The 18,938-nt window shown below is 42.1% G+C and overlaps 2 protein-coding genes across 3 annotated transcripts in view; one reads left to right on the top strand and one right to left on the bottom strand.

The window, feature by feature from the left end:
* The first annotated feature begins 1,561 nt into the window (after window positions 1–1,561).
* LOC117537370 (tubulin alpha-1B chain) lies at window positions 1,562–5,013 on the top strand. The gene is made up of 4 exons (XM_034202558.1): window positions 1,562–1,706; window positions 2,814–3,036; window positions 3,139–3,287; window positions 3,913–5,013. The coding sequence occupies exons 1-4, from the start codon at window positions 1,704–1,706 to the stop codon at window positions 4,891–4,893; spliced, it is 1,356 nt and encodes a 451-aa protein (XP_034058449.1). The 5' UTR covers window positions 1,562–1,703; the 3' UTR covers window positions 4,894–5,013.
* Window positions 5,014–5,396: 383 nt separating this feature from the next.
* Window positions 5,397–18,938, bottom strand: part of pmelb (premelanosome protein b) — a 51,935-nt gene continuing 38,393 nt past the window's right edge. For both annotated transcript variants that reach the window (XM_034202553.1, XM_034202554.1), the window contains 5 exons: window positions 18,725–18,859; window positions 18,160–18,262; window positions 17,875–18,080; window positions 17,696–17,786; window positions 5,397–5,837 (listed from right to left, as the gene is read on the bottom strand). In XM_034202553.1, the coding sequence (XP_034058444.1) occupies window positions 5,675–5,837; window positions 17,696–17,786; window positions 17,875–18,080; window positions 18,160–18,262; window positions 18,725–18,859 (698 nt within the window). In that variant the 3' untranslated portion in view covers window positions 5,397–5,674. The remainder of the gene's footprint in view (window positions 5,838–17,695; window positions 17,787–17,874; window positions 18,081–18,159; window positions 18,263–18,724; window positions 18,860–18,938) is intronic.

Consider the following 18,938-nt stretch of genomic DNA (forward strand, 5'->3'; position numbering starts at 1 on the left):
AGGAGGAGGAGGAGGAGGAGGAGGAGGAGGAGGATTTTCTCGAAGCACTGGCTGAGATCCAAGGCTGCATCCTGTCCTTTTCTGTCATCTTCTGCCGTTCATGGAGTACAGCAGCCACAAAAAGCCGGTTGTAAATTATTCATCCTGACTTCCCTGCTGAATAAATTATGAAATGGTACACTGACATTAGGGCAGCTACTCTGACAAACACTGGGCGTTGAGTTCATACTGCATTAGGAACCAGAAGGGTGCTGATTATGTAAAGCTTCTTTACATTCCCTGGATTTAAGGCAGCTTAAAGGGCAACAGGGTCAATGTTGTTACTGCAGCCGTCATACTGTAAATAAGCAGCATACGTGAAGGGCTTCAGTACAACCATTATGTCACTTAAACTGTAATTCAGGCACTTTCAGTTCTTCAAACAGGACAGAAGCAGAGCAGTCACGCCCAAACGTCTGAACAGCACATAGGCTGACTTGCAGCCACGTGATCGCCCCACTGAATGACATCATTGCAGAGAATCTGGGACAAAGAGGGAGGAGAGGAGAGCTGGCCTGCTGGGTGGATCCAATGGCCTCAACATCAACATGGACGCCGGCTGATACCAGTGTGATGAGAGCATCTTGTGTGGCAGAAGCATTCAGCCATCTTACATCATGAGCTCATCAGGTTCATACAAAATAATACAAATACAATATATGTAATAGAGAATGTGCACCAGGACATAGCTTTGTATTGATTTACAGTTTGCCACACCTATAATACATGTATGCAGTCCTTGCTGATTCACCCGCATATATGCTTTGTTCGAAGTGGCCCTTTATTGGATGAGATTGATACCGTTATTTAACACTTGACTGATATTTCTTCATATATTTTGATTTCATTTGCAAAAATAAGTTATAAGAATACAGCATATTAGTTAGTGAAACTGTGCACTTCCTCAAATGAAACTTGAGTGAGTTGGTTCCCTTACCCTCATCAAAGGTGGCCTCTTGTAAGCTATGCAGACACTTCAGAGATAATTTAAAGGTCATTTTTTTTAGCCTAATAGGATAATTTATGGTCTTAATCACATACAGAAATTATATGCATACCCTGCCAACAATATATTTCTAGCAGTGCCCTTTAGGAGTAGATATAACAATGCAAATCAGATCAGATATATATGCAAAATACAGACATAAACATCATCACTAAAGGGTGGCAGTGAAATCCTTTTTTTGTCCACGGTGCACAGATACCCTTTAATATATGCACACAAAATAACAACTCTAACAAGACCTTAGGCAAAACAAAAATGAAAAAGTGCCACTATACAACTCTAGTAGGTTATTTATATCCTCGATGACATACTGTAAAAATCAATGCATACCCTGCCAACTATATAGTTATTGCAATGTCCTTTAGGAGTATATAACAATACAAATCTGTTCAATTTGTCATGAAAAATACAGACATGCTCAGTTTGAACATCATCTCTAAAGCGTGGCAGTGAAATATTTTTGTGTCCACGGTGCACGGAAGCAGATACCCTGCCCTGCTGACGGTATAAAAGCGGAAGCCCCGCCCTCCCATTCAGCAGTTGTTGCATCGACCCCGACGGGTACACCTCGCGACGCAAACCACACCGTGTTTAAAAACGCTTTTTCTTCACATTTCTTCCTTTTGTTCTCCCTCTCTCTGAACCTCAAAACGAAAAAATGGTAAGTCTACTTTTCCTAATCTGAAATGAAGGTTTGAGCAGCACCCAGTGAGTGTTAACACGACGTCGTTAACGTGTCTCCATCTCTTCAGGAACGTCTCCAATGTCTCCATTGTGTCTCCAAAGCTGACACGGTTTAAAAGCTATAGTTACAACATTGGCCAATTATGTATTTAGGGATTAAAAAAAGCAGTATCGAGTGGCGTATTACCGGTTTTGCAGCAGTGACACGGTGTGATTGTGGATAGAGGTGAACAATGCACCGACTGTCTCCATGCAGGCTTTATTACAGGCACTCAGGTGGATACATCTGTCAGTGTGCGTCATTTGCCGTCCATATAGGATTTTGGTCAAATTTAACGTGTCCATACGCGAAAATCTGACACCTTGCAAATGCCTTATCCTGTTTGGATGCAGGGAGGGGCAGATAGGGAGGGGATTAAAGGGGACCAAGATTGCAAATATGACTTTTTAATTCATAATATTCAAAGGAAAATATTTCTTTATATGTGTATTCTAATCCAACATTTATCAACAAAACAAATTGATGCAACACAAAGCGTCTGTTTCAATCATAGCACGAAATATAAAGGGTTCATTTAAATACCATTTGTATTTAATCCAAACTGTTAATTCAATTTAGATTAGGCCTATAAGCAATCATAATATATATATATTGACACAGTGGAGCTTTAGCTCGTTTTTTTCTCATCCACTGTGATTGTGCCCCACCCTCAAGGCATGAGAGCAAGTGGAATATTCCAGACTGATTATGTGCACTGACAAGGCAATTTGCATTTTTGCTTACGCTTGCAAAAGTGGGAGAGTGTGGGATAAAAAAGCCAAGAGGACAAAAAGGACTGGAGGAAAGAAGAGAGCAGCGTCCTGTCTGCTGTCAGGCTTTCTGTCCCCTCAGGTTGTGGTGCAGGGAGGGGCTCTCCTCAGACAGGGGGAGCAGTTCCATATTCCCTATATTGAGATGCATGTATGCAACATTAACTGTTGTAGATTTCATAAATGATCACAGCATTGACATATTAAAGAATGTGAAACCAAAACGACTTGTTTTCTGATAAATCATCTCTTGTTTTTTTGTTTATTCCAACAGCGTGAGTGCATCTCTATCCACGTCGGTCAGGCTGGAGTCCAGATTGGCAATGCCTGCTGGGAGCTTTACTGCCTGGAACATGGGATCCAGCCGGACGGACAGATGCCCAGTGACAAGACGTGTGGAGGAGGAGACGACTCCTTCAACACCTTCTTCAGTGAGACTGGAGCTGGAAAGCACGTCCCCAGAGCAGTTTTTGTGGACCTGGAGCCCACTGTCATCGGTAAACTCTCATTAAATATGATAAACTATCATAGTTGCTGCCATGTGTAGGTTTTTAACCAGTCAGTCAAACACTCCTATAATTGTTGCTTATTCTCCATAGATGAGGTGCGCACTGGGATTTACCGCCAGCTGTTCCACCCTGAGCAGCTGATCACTGGCAAGGAGGATGCTGCCAACAACTACGCCCGAGGACACTACACCATCGGCAAGGAGATCATTGACACAGTGCTGGACAGGATCCGCAAACTGGTGGGTAACTTGATGTATAGAGTGACACATTCCTAAAACAAATTCAAAATATTAGGGCTGTATCCGAATTCGTTAGTTGGAGTACTATTCGGGTTTCAATTTCGTTATTCGCGCTGCACTACGGCTGCCAAATTGAATTTATTGAAAACTCCAAAATCAACGTAAGAGCTTGTGCCTCTTCGGGGGTGCTAACACTTAACCATAAACTTTATCCTTTACTTTCTCCATCTTGATATGTAGATATGACTTTTTCTCCGTTAATCTCAGTCACGTTGTTTCCATAGCAACAACAACTTCCTGTCAACAGCGCTAACTCTCCTTCAAAATAAAAGCATGTCCATACAAAATAGGAAGCCATGCCAAATTACACTTAAGACATATAATACAACTGCAACGAAAGTAACAAACACAATGCGATATCCTTTTCAATTTCAAAGAACACAAATTGGGTTACATTAACAAATAACTACAAAACAACAATACTGTAGAATAACAAAATGAATGCCGTGAATAAACCGAAATACACGTGTTGAAGCGGTTCGCTGCCGCCCCCCCCCCCACCCCAAGACAATATCAAAATGAGTTGTTGAATTTGTATCTCATATTTGTCTCTCTCCATCTCCAGGCTGACCAGTGCACCGGTCTTCAGGGTTTCCTGGTGTTCCACAGCTTCGGAGGGGGCACCGGCTCTGGTTTCACCTCCCTGCTGATGGAGCGTCTGTCCGTCGACTACGGCAAGAAGTCCAAGCTGGAGTTCTCCATCTACCCAGCTCCCCAGGTGTCCACCGCTGTGGTGGAGCCCTACAACGCCATCCTGACCACCCACACCACCCTGGAGCACTCTGACTGTGCCTTCATGGTTGATAATGAGGCCATCTATGATATCTGCCGTAGGAACCTCGATATCGAGCGTCCCTCTTACACCAACCTGAACAGGTTGATCAGTCAGATTGTGTCCTCCATCACTGCCTCCCTTCGCTTTGATGGTGCCCTCAATGTTGATCTGACAGAGTTCCAGACCAACTTGGTGCCCTATCCCCGTATCCACTTCCCTCTGGCCACCTATGCCCCTGTTATCTCTGCAGAGAAAGCGTACCACGAGCAGCTCTCAGTGGCAGAAATCACTAATTCCTGCTTCGAGCCAGCCAATCAGTTGGTGAAATGTGACCCACGCCACGGTAAATACATGGCCTGCTGCCTTTTGTATCGTGGTGATGTCGTTCCCAAAGACGTGAACGCTGCCATTGCCACCATCAAAACCAAGCGCTCCATCCAGTTTGTGGACTGGTGCCCCACTGGTTTCAAGGTGGGCATCAACTACCAGCCACCCACTGTAGTTCCTGGTGGAGACCTGGCCAAGGTCCAGAGGGCTGTGTGCATGCTGAGCAACACCACTGCTATTGCAGAGGCCTGGGCTCGGCTTGACCACAAGTTTGATCTGATGTACGCTAAGCGTGCCTTTGTGCACTGGTATGTGGGTGAGGGTATGGAGGAGGGAGAGTTCTCTGAGGCCAGAGAGGACATGGCCGCTCTGGAGAAAGATTACGAGGAGGTTGGAGTCGACTCCATTGAGGGTGAGGGAGAGGAAGAGGGAGAGGAATATTAAAAAAGGGACAAAGTTGTTAATAAGTAAACACATTTTATGGATTGCATTAGCATTCAAAACAAATGTTTTGTCGATTACCATTTTGTCTGTCTTCTCAATAAAATTCCTGTGACATGTGAATGTGTTTGTCTTTTATGAATTAAAATCTAAATATATAGTGAGTGTCAAACTAAATGTTGAAAATCTATAGTTTGAGCTATACCACAAAATAATGTTTAATACTCAGAACACCGATCATTTAAATATTTACCTTTTTAGTTATAAAGCATTTATGCACAAAGATGTATACTTTAAAAAGTGTAATAGTAATGAGTACTGCAAGCTGTAGTAAATAAACACTTTGTGGAAGGAAAGCTGAATGATTGTTTAGTTTCTAAAAACATTTTTTTTTAAAACCTATTAATGTCTTGGCTAAATTCAGAAGCTGGTATAATTAGTTTGTACTTGAGAACATATAGCATTTATTCATTACCACAGTGTCAATAATACAGATGACTCCAATGTAAGATTGTTTTGAGCAAAGTTTATTCAAACATTCAAATTGAGTTTTTTGTCCAAATGAAAGTATACAATTTGTACTGATAAACTTGAAGGTACAAAAGATCAGAGCATGTCTAGAAGTGAATTACAGGGATGATTTGATCGAAACAACTAAATATTACACCCGTTATTGTAATATTTATTCAGAAAAGATGTAAAAAAAAAAAGTATAAAAAGACATCTCAGGTGCAGAAATCTTGCGGTTCACAAGTTTCTCAGTATTTGGGGATGTGAGGCTGGTTCACACGGGCCGGTCCTGCAGCAGAGGGCAGTCGTCCACGGTTCCCTGTCTGTTCAGAAGCTTCCAGAACATCGAGGATCCAGAGCCGACGTGACCCCGGTCGACCTGCGGGCCTGAAGACACGATCAGGTCCTCCTTCAGAGGGCGGTAGGCCTTAAAGCGCCTGGTGAGGGAAACACAAAGTCCAGACAAGTTTATTTAGTTACACATGCTTTATGGTTCATTCAAATTCAAAGGTTTTATTGTCATATGCACATAAACTACAGGTAGAAATGGCAAGGAAATTCTTCTGACCTGAGCTCCTCCAACAATGCAACATTTTATTATTATATATTATTTTAAGTCTTTGTTTTTTAAGTCTTGTGTGATCTTCTCTGTTGCTTGTTTTTAATTATGCTCTGTAAGGTGTCCTTGAGAGCTTTGAAAGGCACCCATAAATAAAATGCATTATTATTATTATTTATTATATATAATAAAATACAAACTAGTGCACAAAGTCTATATAGCCTACATGTACACTGAACAAAAATATAAATGCAACACTTTTGTTTTTGCTCCCATTTTTCATGAGATGAACTCAAAGATCTAAAACATTTTCTACATACACAAAATAACCATTTCTCTCAAATATTGTTCACAAATCTGAAAAAAATCTGTGATAGTGAGCACTTCTCCTTTGCCGAGATAATCCATCCCACCTCACAGGTGTGGCATATCAAGATGCTGATTAGACAGCATGATTATTGCACAGGTGTGCATTAGGCTGGCCACAATAAAAGGCCACTCTGAAACGTGCAGTTTTGCTTTATTGGGGGGGTCTGGGGGGGGTCCGAAAAACAGTCAGTATCTGGTGTGACCACCATTTTCCTCTCGCAGTGCAACACATCTCCTTCGCATAGAGTTGATCAGGTTGTTGATTGTGGCCTGTGGAATGTTGGTCCACTCCTCTTCAATGGCTGTGCCAAGTTGCTGGATATTGGTAGGAACTGGAACACGCTGTCGTATACGCCGATCCAGAGCATCCCAAACATGCTCAATGGGTGACATGTCCGGTGAGTATGCTGGCCATGCAAGAACTGGGATGTTTTCAGCCTCCAGGAATTGTGTACAGATCCTTGCAACATGGGGACGTGCATTATCATGCTGCAACATGAGGTGATGGTCGTGGATGAATGGCACAACAATGGGCCTCAGGATCTCGTCACGGTATCTCTGTGCATTCACAATGCCATCAATAAAATGCACCTGTGTTCGTCGTCCATAACATACGCCTGCCCATACCATAACCCCACCACCACCATGGGCCACTCGATTCACAACATTGACATCAGAAAACCGCTCACCCACACGACGCCACACACGCTGTCTGCCATCTGCCCTGAACAGTGAAAACCGGGATTGATCCGTGAAGAGAACACCTCTCCAACGTGCCAGACGCCATCGAATGTGAGCATTTGCCCACTCAAGTCGGTTACGACGACGAACCGGAGTCAGGTCGAGACCCCGATGAGGACGACGAGCATGCAGATGAGCTTCCCTGAGACGGTTTCTGACAGTTAGTGCAGAAATTCTTTGGTTATGCAAACCGATTGTTGCAGCAGCTGTCCGAGTGGCTGGTCTCAGACGATCTTGGAAGTGAACATGCTGGATGTGGAGGTCCTGGGCTGGTGTGGTTACACGTGGTCTGCGGTTGTGAGGCCGGTTGGATGTACTGCCAAATTCTCTGAAACGCCTTTGGAGACGGCTTATGGTAGAGAAATGAACATTCAATTCACGGGCAACAGCTCTGGTGGACATTCCTGCTGTCAGCATGCCAATTGCACGCTCCCTCAAAACTTGCGACATCTGTGGCATTGTGCTGTGTGATAAAACTGAACATTTTAGAGTGGCCTTTTATTGTGGCCAGCCTAAGGCACACCTGTGCAATAATCATGCTGTCTAATCAGCATCTTGATATGCCACACCTGTGAGGTGGGATGGATTATCTCGGCAAAGGAGAAGTGCTCACTATCACAGATTTTTTCAGATTTGTGAACAATATTTGAGAGAAATGGTTATTTTGTGTATATAGAAAATGTTTTAGATCTTTGAGTTCATCTCATGAAAAATGGGAGCAAAACAAAAGTGTTGCATTTATATTTTTGTTCAGTGTAGATAGAATATGATATGTACAAGCAGAGGCGTGCACAGACATTTATAGGGGCAGGTGCTCAAGAGAAAAAAAAAGGGCACCTTCTGAGTCGTTGTGGCGGTCGCGCCAAAATTGTGCGCTCCGAAATTGTGCGCTCCGAAATTGCGCGCAAAAATTTGCCGGATAATGGCGGATTTTGTTAGTTTCTTTTCGGTTTTTGGTTACTTTATTTCGGTTTTAGGGTTAGGGTTATGTTATTTAATTCTTATTTTTGCCTGATTTTACTGATTTACTATCAAAAAATTAATTATTTTAACATTTATTTTTATTATTCTAAATGACTTAGGGGGGGTCCAATCTGAAGCTAGGGTCGGGATTGACGCCCCTGGTGGAACCGCCGGCTGCCTTAGTAGTGTGAGATTTATTAAAGGCACATCTTGTATGTCGTAATTGCATATATATTTATTTCAATAACCATATGCTGTCTGATGCAGATGCATATCTAAAACAAATCAAATAGTAGGCTTACTAGCTTCTACACGCTAAAGCAACTGTAGGCAGGGATGCAAACTCATCAGGTATGAAAAAGGTGACAAGGATCCGAGCCCCCCGACCCCACGGAATATCGGGTTAAAATTAGGAATAACAGAGGATTTTAGCAGTCAGAACAACTAAAGCAGCAGGTAATAATAACAGAAACGCCAAAGAGTTACATCTAATAGAAATATATAAAAGCATTTATTTTAATTGTGTAGCAGTCAGTTTATAATTTTGGCAGCACTGTTGAGCATTTTGAAAATGTATTTTCATGCCTCTTAGTATTTTTATAATACTTTTCTACTTTCACTTGAGGAACATTTTGAATGCAGGACTTTTACTGTAACAGAGTATTCCTACACTCTGGTACTTCTACTTTCTTCTGGCTTGCTTATCTTTCTTACAGTGCAGACGCTTTTCTGCTTGCTCTTGCCTCTGCTTACTTTTTATGCTGATTTTCCTATTCTTATTCTCTGAAAACTTCGAGCAGCGGCTCCTGGACATTAACTTATCACTGGGACAGTTCATCTTCGTAAATAGACGGAGGGTTTCAGCCATATTTCAACATTTTTACGACGACGTCAGTCTTACAATAGCGTGGCCTAGCAACAGCTAAAGCCTGGTAGGCTACTGCTATTTAGCTAGTTGGTAGCAAAATGCCTCCGTTCTCTACAGATGACTTCCAGAAACTTATACAGAAGATGGCTGTGTTGGAAATGAAAATGCAACGGTTGGAAGTTAACGTGGAAGTGAATGGACTATGTCGTGGGAATGACACGACTTTACCAGTGTTGCAAAATAATGGAGAAGGGTATGCTAACTCACAGCTAGTTAGCAGCTACAAGGATTCCAAGGAACAGGAGGGCTGTGTACCGGGTAATAAATCTACAAGTGGTAGTCCTCCCTGGAACTCTCTGGGTGCAAAGCCTAAGAGTAAATCATTTCCATGGGATTTGGGAGGACGGATAACAGGCAGAGCCCAGAGCTCCGAAATCTGTGATGCGACCGGCTGGCCTGCATTGTTATCACCCAGGAAGAGCGCCTCTTCAACCCCTATTCATACTAGGAAACAGCAGTGGACAGCTGCTAAAAGGACAATTACAAACAATCCTCCTAAACCACCAAGTGTGCCAATCCAGAACAGATACGCTCCGCTGACCGAGAACCGGAGATCTGATGACCTGGATAACCTGTCCTCTTCACAAAGCAGGGTAAGGACCAATAGCTACTCTAAAAGTAAAAGGCTAGAGGGAAAGCTAACGACTGGGCCTGAAACTCTGATTGTGGGTGACTCTGCTGTAAGAGATGTAAAAGGTCTGTGTAATAAGAACAACACCAAAGTACTCTGTTTTCCCAAGGATGTGGTCTCTGACTTGGCTAAGAAGATCCTGCATATTGGGGCTGAACATCCGACTGTGAAGAATGTGGTACTGCACATTGGAACAAATGATGTTGTGAAACAACAGTCAGAAGTGCTGAAAGTAGACTTTAAATGTTTGTTGGAAACTGCCAGCTCTCTAAATGCAGAGGTGTTCATCAGTGGCCCTCTACCGCCAGTCAGAAGAGGAGTGGAGAGATTCAGCAGATCGTTTGCACTGAACACCTGGCTTTCAACGGCCTGTACTGACCATTCTGTTCATTTTATTGACAATTTTAACTTTTTCTGGGATCGCAGACATCTTTTCAAGGCAAATGGAGTTTGCCTGAACAAGTCAGGAGTGAAATTGTTTATCTCTAACATATTCAACTGCCTGCGTCATCAATCTGTTCCCTCTGCCAAGGACAAGCGGCAAGAGGAATCAAAACAGGAGAAAGACACAACACATCACGCAGAAAACCCTGAAGAATTATCACTGCACCCGCCTGAGGAATGTTCTGATTATGGGAGACCTATGAGACAAATGGAGGAGTCTCCACTGCCCGTCACCCCCCCCCCCCCCCCCCCTGTCAACGCCTTTGAGGATACTCCGTTCACCCTTTCACCCTCGCCCACCCTCCTGGAGATCGATGAACACACAAAGGAGATACAGAGGGTAGGCACCGATTCCTTCCTGGAGTTCAAAGACCAAACGAAGGCGATACGCAGGGCTGGCACCATGTCCTTTACCCCCGCTCCTCAACGACGCCCACCAAAATCACCGCGGAGACGCGCACCATCTCCCCCGTCCTCATCACCGCGCCTACGTCAACCACCTCCCCCCCCTGGCAGCATGTCCTCTACCCTCGCACCATCTCGCCCGTCTCCATCACCGTGCCTACGTCGACCACCTCCCCTCCCTTCGAGGGGGCATCTGCAGTCTCCGAAGCCTGATAAGGATGTGTGTGTACAAAACACAACAAACTCTTACTGATATGTGATGGGTCCAGGCTCAAGGGCGTATGGCACTCTCAACTCTTTCCAGGACATGTCGGGGCCCTGCCTGCCAGTAGCTTTGCCGATATCTGTGTTGATAGGTAATAGATTAAGAGCGGTGAATCATAGAAACAGGAAGCGCTCAAACGTTTGTGTGAGTGTATCTAATTTAGCAGTGATTCCATGTCAGCCACAGCTTGTTACAAAAAACATGACTGATAGTGTGTTTAACAAACTTAAACTAGCTTTATTAAATGTCAGGTCTTTGGCAGGAAAAACATTTTTAATCAATGATTTTATCACTGAGCACAATCTCGATTTTATGTTTTTAACAGAAACTTGGATTGAACAAAATAACAGTGCAGCTGTTCTTATCGAATCAACCCCTCCCAACTTTAGTTTTATGAGTCAGGAAAGAATGCATAAGAAAGGGGGTGGAGTTGCTATTCTGTTCAATGATTCCCTTCAATGCAGGAAGACATCGTATGGAAACTTTGATTCTTTTGAATATGTGGCCCTTCGGCTGAAATGCTCCTCTCGAGCTCTGTTCCTAAATATCTATAGACCACCCAAATACTGTGCAAGCTTTTTTGATGACTTTACTGAACTGCTGTCTATATTGTGTATTGACTTTGATCGTCTAGTCATTGTTGTTGATTTTAACATCCATGTTGACAACCCCCAGGACAGAGGGGCTAAAGAACTATTTTGTGTTCTTGATAGCTATGGACTGACTCAGCATGTGACGGAGCCCACGCACAATAAGGGGCACACTCTGGACTTAATTATCTCAAAGGGTCTGAATATCTCTAAGGTTGTGGTGACTGGTGTTGCACTCTCTGACCATTCCTGTGTTTTCTTTGAGAGCTCTATTTCTGTTCACAAAAATGTTCAAAAAGAGGTAACCACAAAGCGATATTTAACTGAAAATACTAGGGAAATGTTTACTAAGAATTTCTCTTCCACACTTGCCCCTGCCAACATCTCAGTAAATGAGCTAGTAGATCATTTTAATTCAAAAATTAAAAATGTTATAGATGCCATTGCTCCAACTAAGGTAAAGGAAGTGTCTGGCAAGAAAATATCTCAATGGAGAAAGGCCATGACCGTGAGAGCAGAAAAAAGAGAATGTCGAAAAGCTGAACGCAGGTGGCGAAAAACAAATCTCCAGGTTCACTTTGAAATCTATAAAGAGAGACTTGGCCTTTATAATTTGGAATTGAAAAACGCACGACAATCGTTCTTCTCTGACATCATTACCAAAAACAAAAACAACGCACGTGCCTTGTTTGCTACCGTCGACAGACTAACTAACCCCCCAGTGTCAGTAGCCTCTGAATTTCTATCCACCAGGGCGTGCAATGATTTTGCCTCCTTCTTCACTGACAAAATTCAGAACATCAGACAAGCAGTCAGTGCCTCTGCATCAGGAACAGCAAATGTGTTGTCCCTATCTCCACTTAACATCAATTCAGACATCATGACACAATTCCATCAGATTAATGATAAAAACCTAGAGGACATTATTCAACTTCTGAAATCCTCCTCTTGCTGCCTTGATATTATTCCAACAGGATTTTTCAAAGATGTTTTGCCTTGCATGGCCTCAGATCTACTTCATATAGTAAACAAATCTCTTCACTCAGGTATTTTTCCACAGGCCCTGAAAACTGCAGTCATTAAACCGCTCTTAAAAAAGAATAATCTAGATGCTTCAGTAATGAACAATTACAGGCCCATATCAAACCTGCCATTTCTAGGTAAAATCATTGAAAAAGTTGTTTTTCAACAGTTGAGTAATTTCTTGCATTTAAATAACTGTTTTGATGTGTTCCAGTCAGGCTTTCGTCCAAACCACAGCACTGAGACTGCTCTTGTAAAGGTCTTTAATGACATCCACTTAAACACAGACAGTGGCAGAACTTCAGTGTTAGTATTATTAGATCTCAGTGCTGCGTTTGACACCGTTGACCACAACATATTACTAGACCGACTGGAAAACTGGGTGGGACTTTCGGAAACAGTTCTGAATTGGTTTGAATCCTACTTAAAGGACAGAAACAACTTTGTTTCTATAGGTAAATACACATCTGAGTTGACAAATATGACATGTGGGGTTCCTCAAGGCTCCATCTTGGGGCCTCTTCTCTTTAACATCTACATGCTACCACTGGCTCAGATAATGAAAAACAACAAAATAAGTTACCATAGCTATGCAGATGACACACAAATTTACGTAACAATTTCACCAGGAGACTATGCTCCAATTCAAACACTGAGTAAGTGCATTGAACAAATCAATGACTGGATGTGTCAGAACTTTCTCCAATTAAACAAAGATAAAACTGAGGTAATGGTTTTTGGAGCCAAGGCAGAACGTATAAAAGTTAGCGCTGAGCTTCAGTCTGCAACGTTCAAAACAACAGATAAAGCCAGAAATCTAGGTGTAGTCATGGACTCTGACCTGAGTTTCAACAGTCACATTAAAACAGTTACTAAATCAGCCTACTATCACCTAAAGAATATATCTAGGATTAAAAGACTAATGTCACAGCAGGATTTGGAAAAACTTGTCCATGCTTTTATCTTCAGTAGACTCGACTACTGCAATGGTGTCTTCACAGGTCTCACTAAAAAATCTATTAGAAAGCTGCAGCTAATTCAGAACGCTGCTGCTCGAGTCCTCACTAACACTAAGAAAGTGGATCACATCACTCCAGTTCTGAAGTCTTTACACTGGCTTCCTGTGTGTCAAAGAATATATTTCAAAATACTGCTGCTGGTTTATAAAGCACTGAATGGTTTAGGCCCAAAATACATTTCTGACCTCCTGCTAAATTATGAACCATCCAGATCTCTCAGGTCTTCAGGGACTGGTCAGCTTTCTGTCCCCAGAGTCAGAACTAAACATGGTAAAGCAGCGTTCAGTTATTATGCTCCAAATATCTGGAACAAACTCCCAGAAACCTGCAGGTCCGCTGCAACTCTTACTACTTTTAAATCCAGGCTGAAGACTTTTCTTTGTGTCGCTGCTTTTAATTGAACTATTCATATCTTAGACTGCACTGTAACTTTTATCCATGTACTTTTTTTCTTTTAATGTTTAATTGACTGCACTGTAACTTTTATCCATGTATTTTTTCTTTTAATGTTTATTTTATTAGCTTTTCTTTTTAATGACTGATTTTAAATGCCATTTTCTTAATCTCTTTCATTTTTTGTAAAGCACTTTGAATTGCCTTGTGTTGAAAAGTGCTATATAAATAAACTTGCCTTGCCTTGCCTTTTACTCAAGTACAAGATCTGAGTACTTCTACTTTTACTCAAGTACAAGATCTGAGTACTTCTACTAAAGTACAAGATCTGAGTACTTTACTCTAGTAGCCTACAATCTCTATACTTATACCACCTCTGTTTATAGCCTATGAAAAAAACTATTAGAAAACGAAGGCTAAAGCTAACGTTAGCAGATAGTGACAATGATATTGCGACAGAAAAACGTTTCAGTTCACATCACGCTCTGCCGCTCTGCTCTGAACACCTGAACGGCCCGTTCTAACAGCTGTTCACCAGCGGCTCAGTCTGTGCCACAGTGACTCCGCACAGTTAACTAACACACCGTAGATAATGTAGCTGACCCTCATCCCGGAGCAGCAGAGTTCAGCCGGCCCGACAGGCAAGAAGACTCGAGCACACAGCTCGCGCTTCATATATTAAAAAATAACAGCTCGCGAACGCAAATTATTTCGGCTATTAGATAAAATGTAAATTATATTTGACGCAACTTTAGTTACATTTCCATGACTTTTCCAAAACTTTGGGAAAAATATTGTTTTCCATAACTTTTCCAGGGCCTGGAATTTGCATTTTGAATTTCCATGACTTTTCCAGGTTTTCAATGACCGTACGAACCCTGTATAGTTTAGTTTGGCATCTGATTTAGGGGATTAAACAATACACTCGTTGTATTTGTTACCTGGTGGTTACTTACTTGGTCGTCACTAGGGCACTTTTAATCGTGTTGCTGCGTGCTGCTGCACCACACACCCGCCGTGGCCTGTCTGACTGACTACTGTCAGCTCTGCGCGCTGCGCGTTCACGTTGAGAGCAGGGAAGGGAGGGGCTGCAGCCAGGGCACGTACGGGAGTGCCGCGGGGCACGTGTGGGGATGTCTGACACAATTACAACGCGCATTTGGGGCATTGTTGTATATATTAGAAGCTTTTAATCCAGAATTGATCGATGTTACCATGAGCCACATACAGTACACTGTAATTTTTTTTTTTAAACTGTAAAAAACGAACTTTCAAAAGGGCACATTGCTGTCCAGAGGGCAAAACGGGCAGGTGCTCAAGCACTACCTAGAGTCTATGTGTGCACGTCTCTGTGTACAAGAACAGAATATGAAATTAGATAATGTACATTAAGACAAAATAAAATACGGTTAAGCTGGTAGTACTCGATATTTGTATTATCTTTAATAAAATCCCATAAAAAGATGTAATGGTAAACTGACTCTATACTCTCTGCCATCCCTTTCCAAGCCCATTTATTCCTAAAATGGATGCTAAATCCTAAAACAGTTCATCTCAAGGACTTTCGTTTTATTTCCCATGGGTATGGCCAAAAAAGGTGATTTTTACGGTGGCCCTGAAGTGCAAGACACCACAGCATTTCACAAAACACAACAGCATTTCACAAAACGCCTCAGCATTTCAGAAAACACCACAGCATTTCACAAAACACAACAGCATTTCACAAAACACAACAGCATTTCACAAAACACAACAGCATTTAATAAAACGCCGCAGCATTTCAGAAAACACCACAGCATTTCACAAAACACAACAGCATTTCACAAAACACAACAGCCTTTCACAAAACGCCACAGCATTTCAGAAAACACCACAGCATTTCACATTGGACGGAAAGGGTATTCCTTAGGGAGAACGCTTCTTGTTTGTGATTGGACAGAACCAGCCATGTTGTGATTGGTTGTTTTTGCTGCCAGTCAAGAAATTACGCTTCGTGATTGGCCCAACACATCAGCCGTTAGCTGTTAGCACACACTCAGAGCTCACAGCTCCTCATATCTGTTCAGAAACTGGACAAAAGTTAAACATATAAAAAACACAGACTGTCGTCATGGTGAATACAGTCGCTGCTTTATTTATGTCTGTATGACGTTGTTGTGAGTGTGGACGGAGCAGCTACAGGTTCGTTTAGCCTGATCGATCCGATTCCGATAGGATTTACATGGAGATACGGCCCGCCCCCTCTCCAGCGTCTTGTTTGAATGACAGGAGTAAACACAGAATTAATGCTTTATTAATTCATGGTTTTTAAGGGGCTTATACTATGGTAGAAAACCCAATATTCGCATCGCTCTAATCGCTCGAGTTTCACCGCGGCTGTCAGCTGTGTTTGCTCCTGTCATTCAAACAAGAGGCGCTGGAGAGGGGGCGGGGCGTATCTCCATGTAAATCCTATGGGAGATACCAACTACAACAAAATGAACATATTTGACCGTGATTTAATTGTAATACACGTTTCAAAGTGATGCCGAAGTAACTACATACTGATAACGGTTAGTAAAAACCATGAATTAACGCTTTGACAAGTCTGCAGATAAGACGGCAGGCGAAAAGCTTTTAAAATGCGTCTTTTCTGAATGAAATCGGATCCATCAGGCTAAACTAACCTGTAGCTGCTCCGTCCACACTCACAACAACGTCATACAGACATAAATAAAGCAGCGACTGTATTCGCCATGACACAGACAGTCTGTGGTTTGTACATGTTTAACTTTTTTCCAGTTTCTGAACAGATATGAGGAGCTGTGAGCTCTGAGTGTGTGCTAACGGCTGATGTGCTGGGACATATTTCGCTGTCGGGTGTTGACCAATCACGAAGCGTCATTTCTTGACTGGCAGCAAAAACAACCAATCACAGCAGTGCTTCTCTGGCTGGCTCTGTCCAATCACAAACATCACTAAAGGAATACCCTTTCCGTCCAATGTGAAATGCTGTGGTGTTTTGTGAAATGCTGTGGCGTTTTCTGAAATGCTGTGGTATCTTGCACTTCAGGGCCACCATAGATTTAGAGCCACGAGAGTCCACAAATTCCTTGAAGCTGCAGTCAAACAGACAATAAGCTGAAAGATGCTGAAAAGGTCAACAATGCTCAAAAGCTGAGAACAGCTGCTGAGTTTGGTGATCATTTTCTCCATATGCGAGCAAACCTTTTTACATCACACATAGTAATTGATTCATTGTTATTATCTTGGTTTTTTGGTTCCATAAGGGACAAAAGAGGGCGGTACGAAGTACAACCAAAGATTTCTTTAGGAGACTCAAATGATAAGATTATTTTACTAACTCGAAACACACTATGAAAGATATAAAGTTGTAATACAAAACTCAAACAACACCAGGACCCAATAACGTCTTGGTCGATCTGTCAATCCAAGGCCTTAATCGTGCTGCTTTATTGACTATTTTACTCTAAATGCGACAATAATTCACAAATAAACATAATACTTTATTGAAGAATACTTGAAACTAGTAATTGACACCATAAACTCATTAGAGAAATCAATACTGGGGTAACAAATCAATTGAGAAATAGGCTACATTTCTCGTAGACTTCTATACAATCTAACTTTGTTTGCATTTGAAAACATGCAGTTTTAAGGCACTCTTCACTGGTTTCACTTTTTCAGACTTCAAGTTTGGCTTCACCACGTTGTTTATACATCCTCCTACAGTATCCAGTATAATATCCTAGAATAGAAACCCCAAACACTGTCTCTAAAGAGGGACGCTCATGTTTTATTTGAAGGCCACTGTACTTCTTTATGTTTGGAAAGGGAGAAAGTGATTATTTGAGGGGTATTTAAATGGTTTGAATCTGCAACCTCACCCTTATATCCCAATCAATCCTACACAATGGAACTTTAAAGTAACAAATAAATATTGTTATTGTGAAAGCAGTTCTTACTTGTAGGAGAATGCCACTATTCCTAAAGCTACAACGAGTACCAGGAAACCCAACACCATGGCGATGGTGCCTGGAGACGACAGACCTGAAGCTGAAACAAGAATCACATGATTAGTAAGAAAGATAAAGAAGTAACGTTCTGAATAATTAGACTGTAATATGTTAGTTTTTTAGCGTACCTATGTCTATTTTGACTTTGGCACTGGTGACAGCTAAACTGACGTCATTGGCCATGGACACGTTGATGCAGTAGACACCAGAGTCATTGAAGAAGTGACGCAGCACCAGCTGACACTCTTTAGAGGGCTCCACCATGTTGCACTCTGTGTGAATCGGCTTCAAGCAATCTGCGTCCAGAATCACGCTGCACACCTCTTTAGGAAGGCTGGAGGAAGAACATGCTCCAGTCAGAGTGGGAACAAACGCTTTGTAACATAGTATTTGATAAAGTGTAATGCATGTACCTTCCCTGGCAGGTAACAGTGATATCCAAAACATTTCTCTCCATGTTATGTGTTGCCATCACAGAGTTGTCCATTTGTACAATTTCTACTTTTTCAATGGCCTCTGAAAAAGACAAAGGGACTGCATTTATAGAGCGACCACTCATTCCGACCACTCAAGAGAGAAGCTGCCATACAGAGGAAACTAATCTTCACAATAATTCAGGGTTCAGTGTCTTGACCTAGTACACTTGTATGTTACGTTGACTGCATTGGCCTTGGAATCTAACCACTAACACATCAACAACCAAGCCTTGACAAGAAGTGACTATATCATCTCAAAGGTTCGGTGATAGGTTTGTTTTTACAGAAACACTCATGGCCTGATATGTATTACACTTGGTGAAAATGTCTAACATTGGCCAAGAGACAACCCATGAAATTGTGGAGTGGATACACAAGTCATTTTATTTTAGTTTAAAATGCGAGATAGGGAATAAGGCCTTGGCGGAGTTCTGAGTTCTCCAAGTGCCCCTATAGTTTTCATTTGCCCCCATAAACATATCTCTAATGAAAGATAACTCACCAAACACTTCGATGCCGGTGCAAAAGGAGCCATACCGATAAATCACACAGTCATCAGGTTTATCATCAGCCTCTCTCTTAGCAAGAACCACCACTGTAGCTCTGCCTGTCAGAGTCACTGGTCGCTTTGCACCTGCTGAGATCAAACAGCAGCAGGAGATTAGTTCAGAGCTAACAGATTTAGACATTGATACAGTGTAATCTTGATGGAAATA

This window comes from Gymnodraco acuticeps, unplaced genomic scaffold, assembly GCF_902827175.1.
Source record: "Gymnodraco acuticeps unplaced genomic scaffold, fGymAcu1.1, whole genome shotgun sequence".
Taxonomy (NCBI): Eukaryota; Metazoa; Chordata; class Actinopteri; order Perciformes; family Bathydraconidae; genus Gymnodraco; species Gymnodraco acuticeps.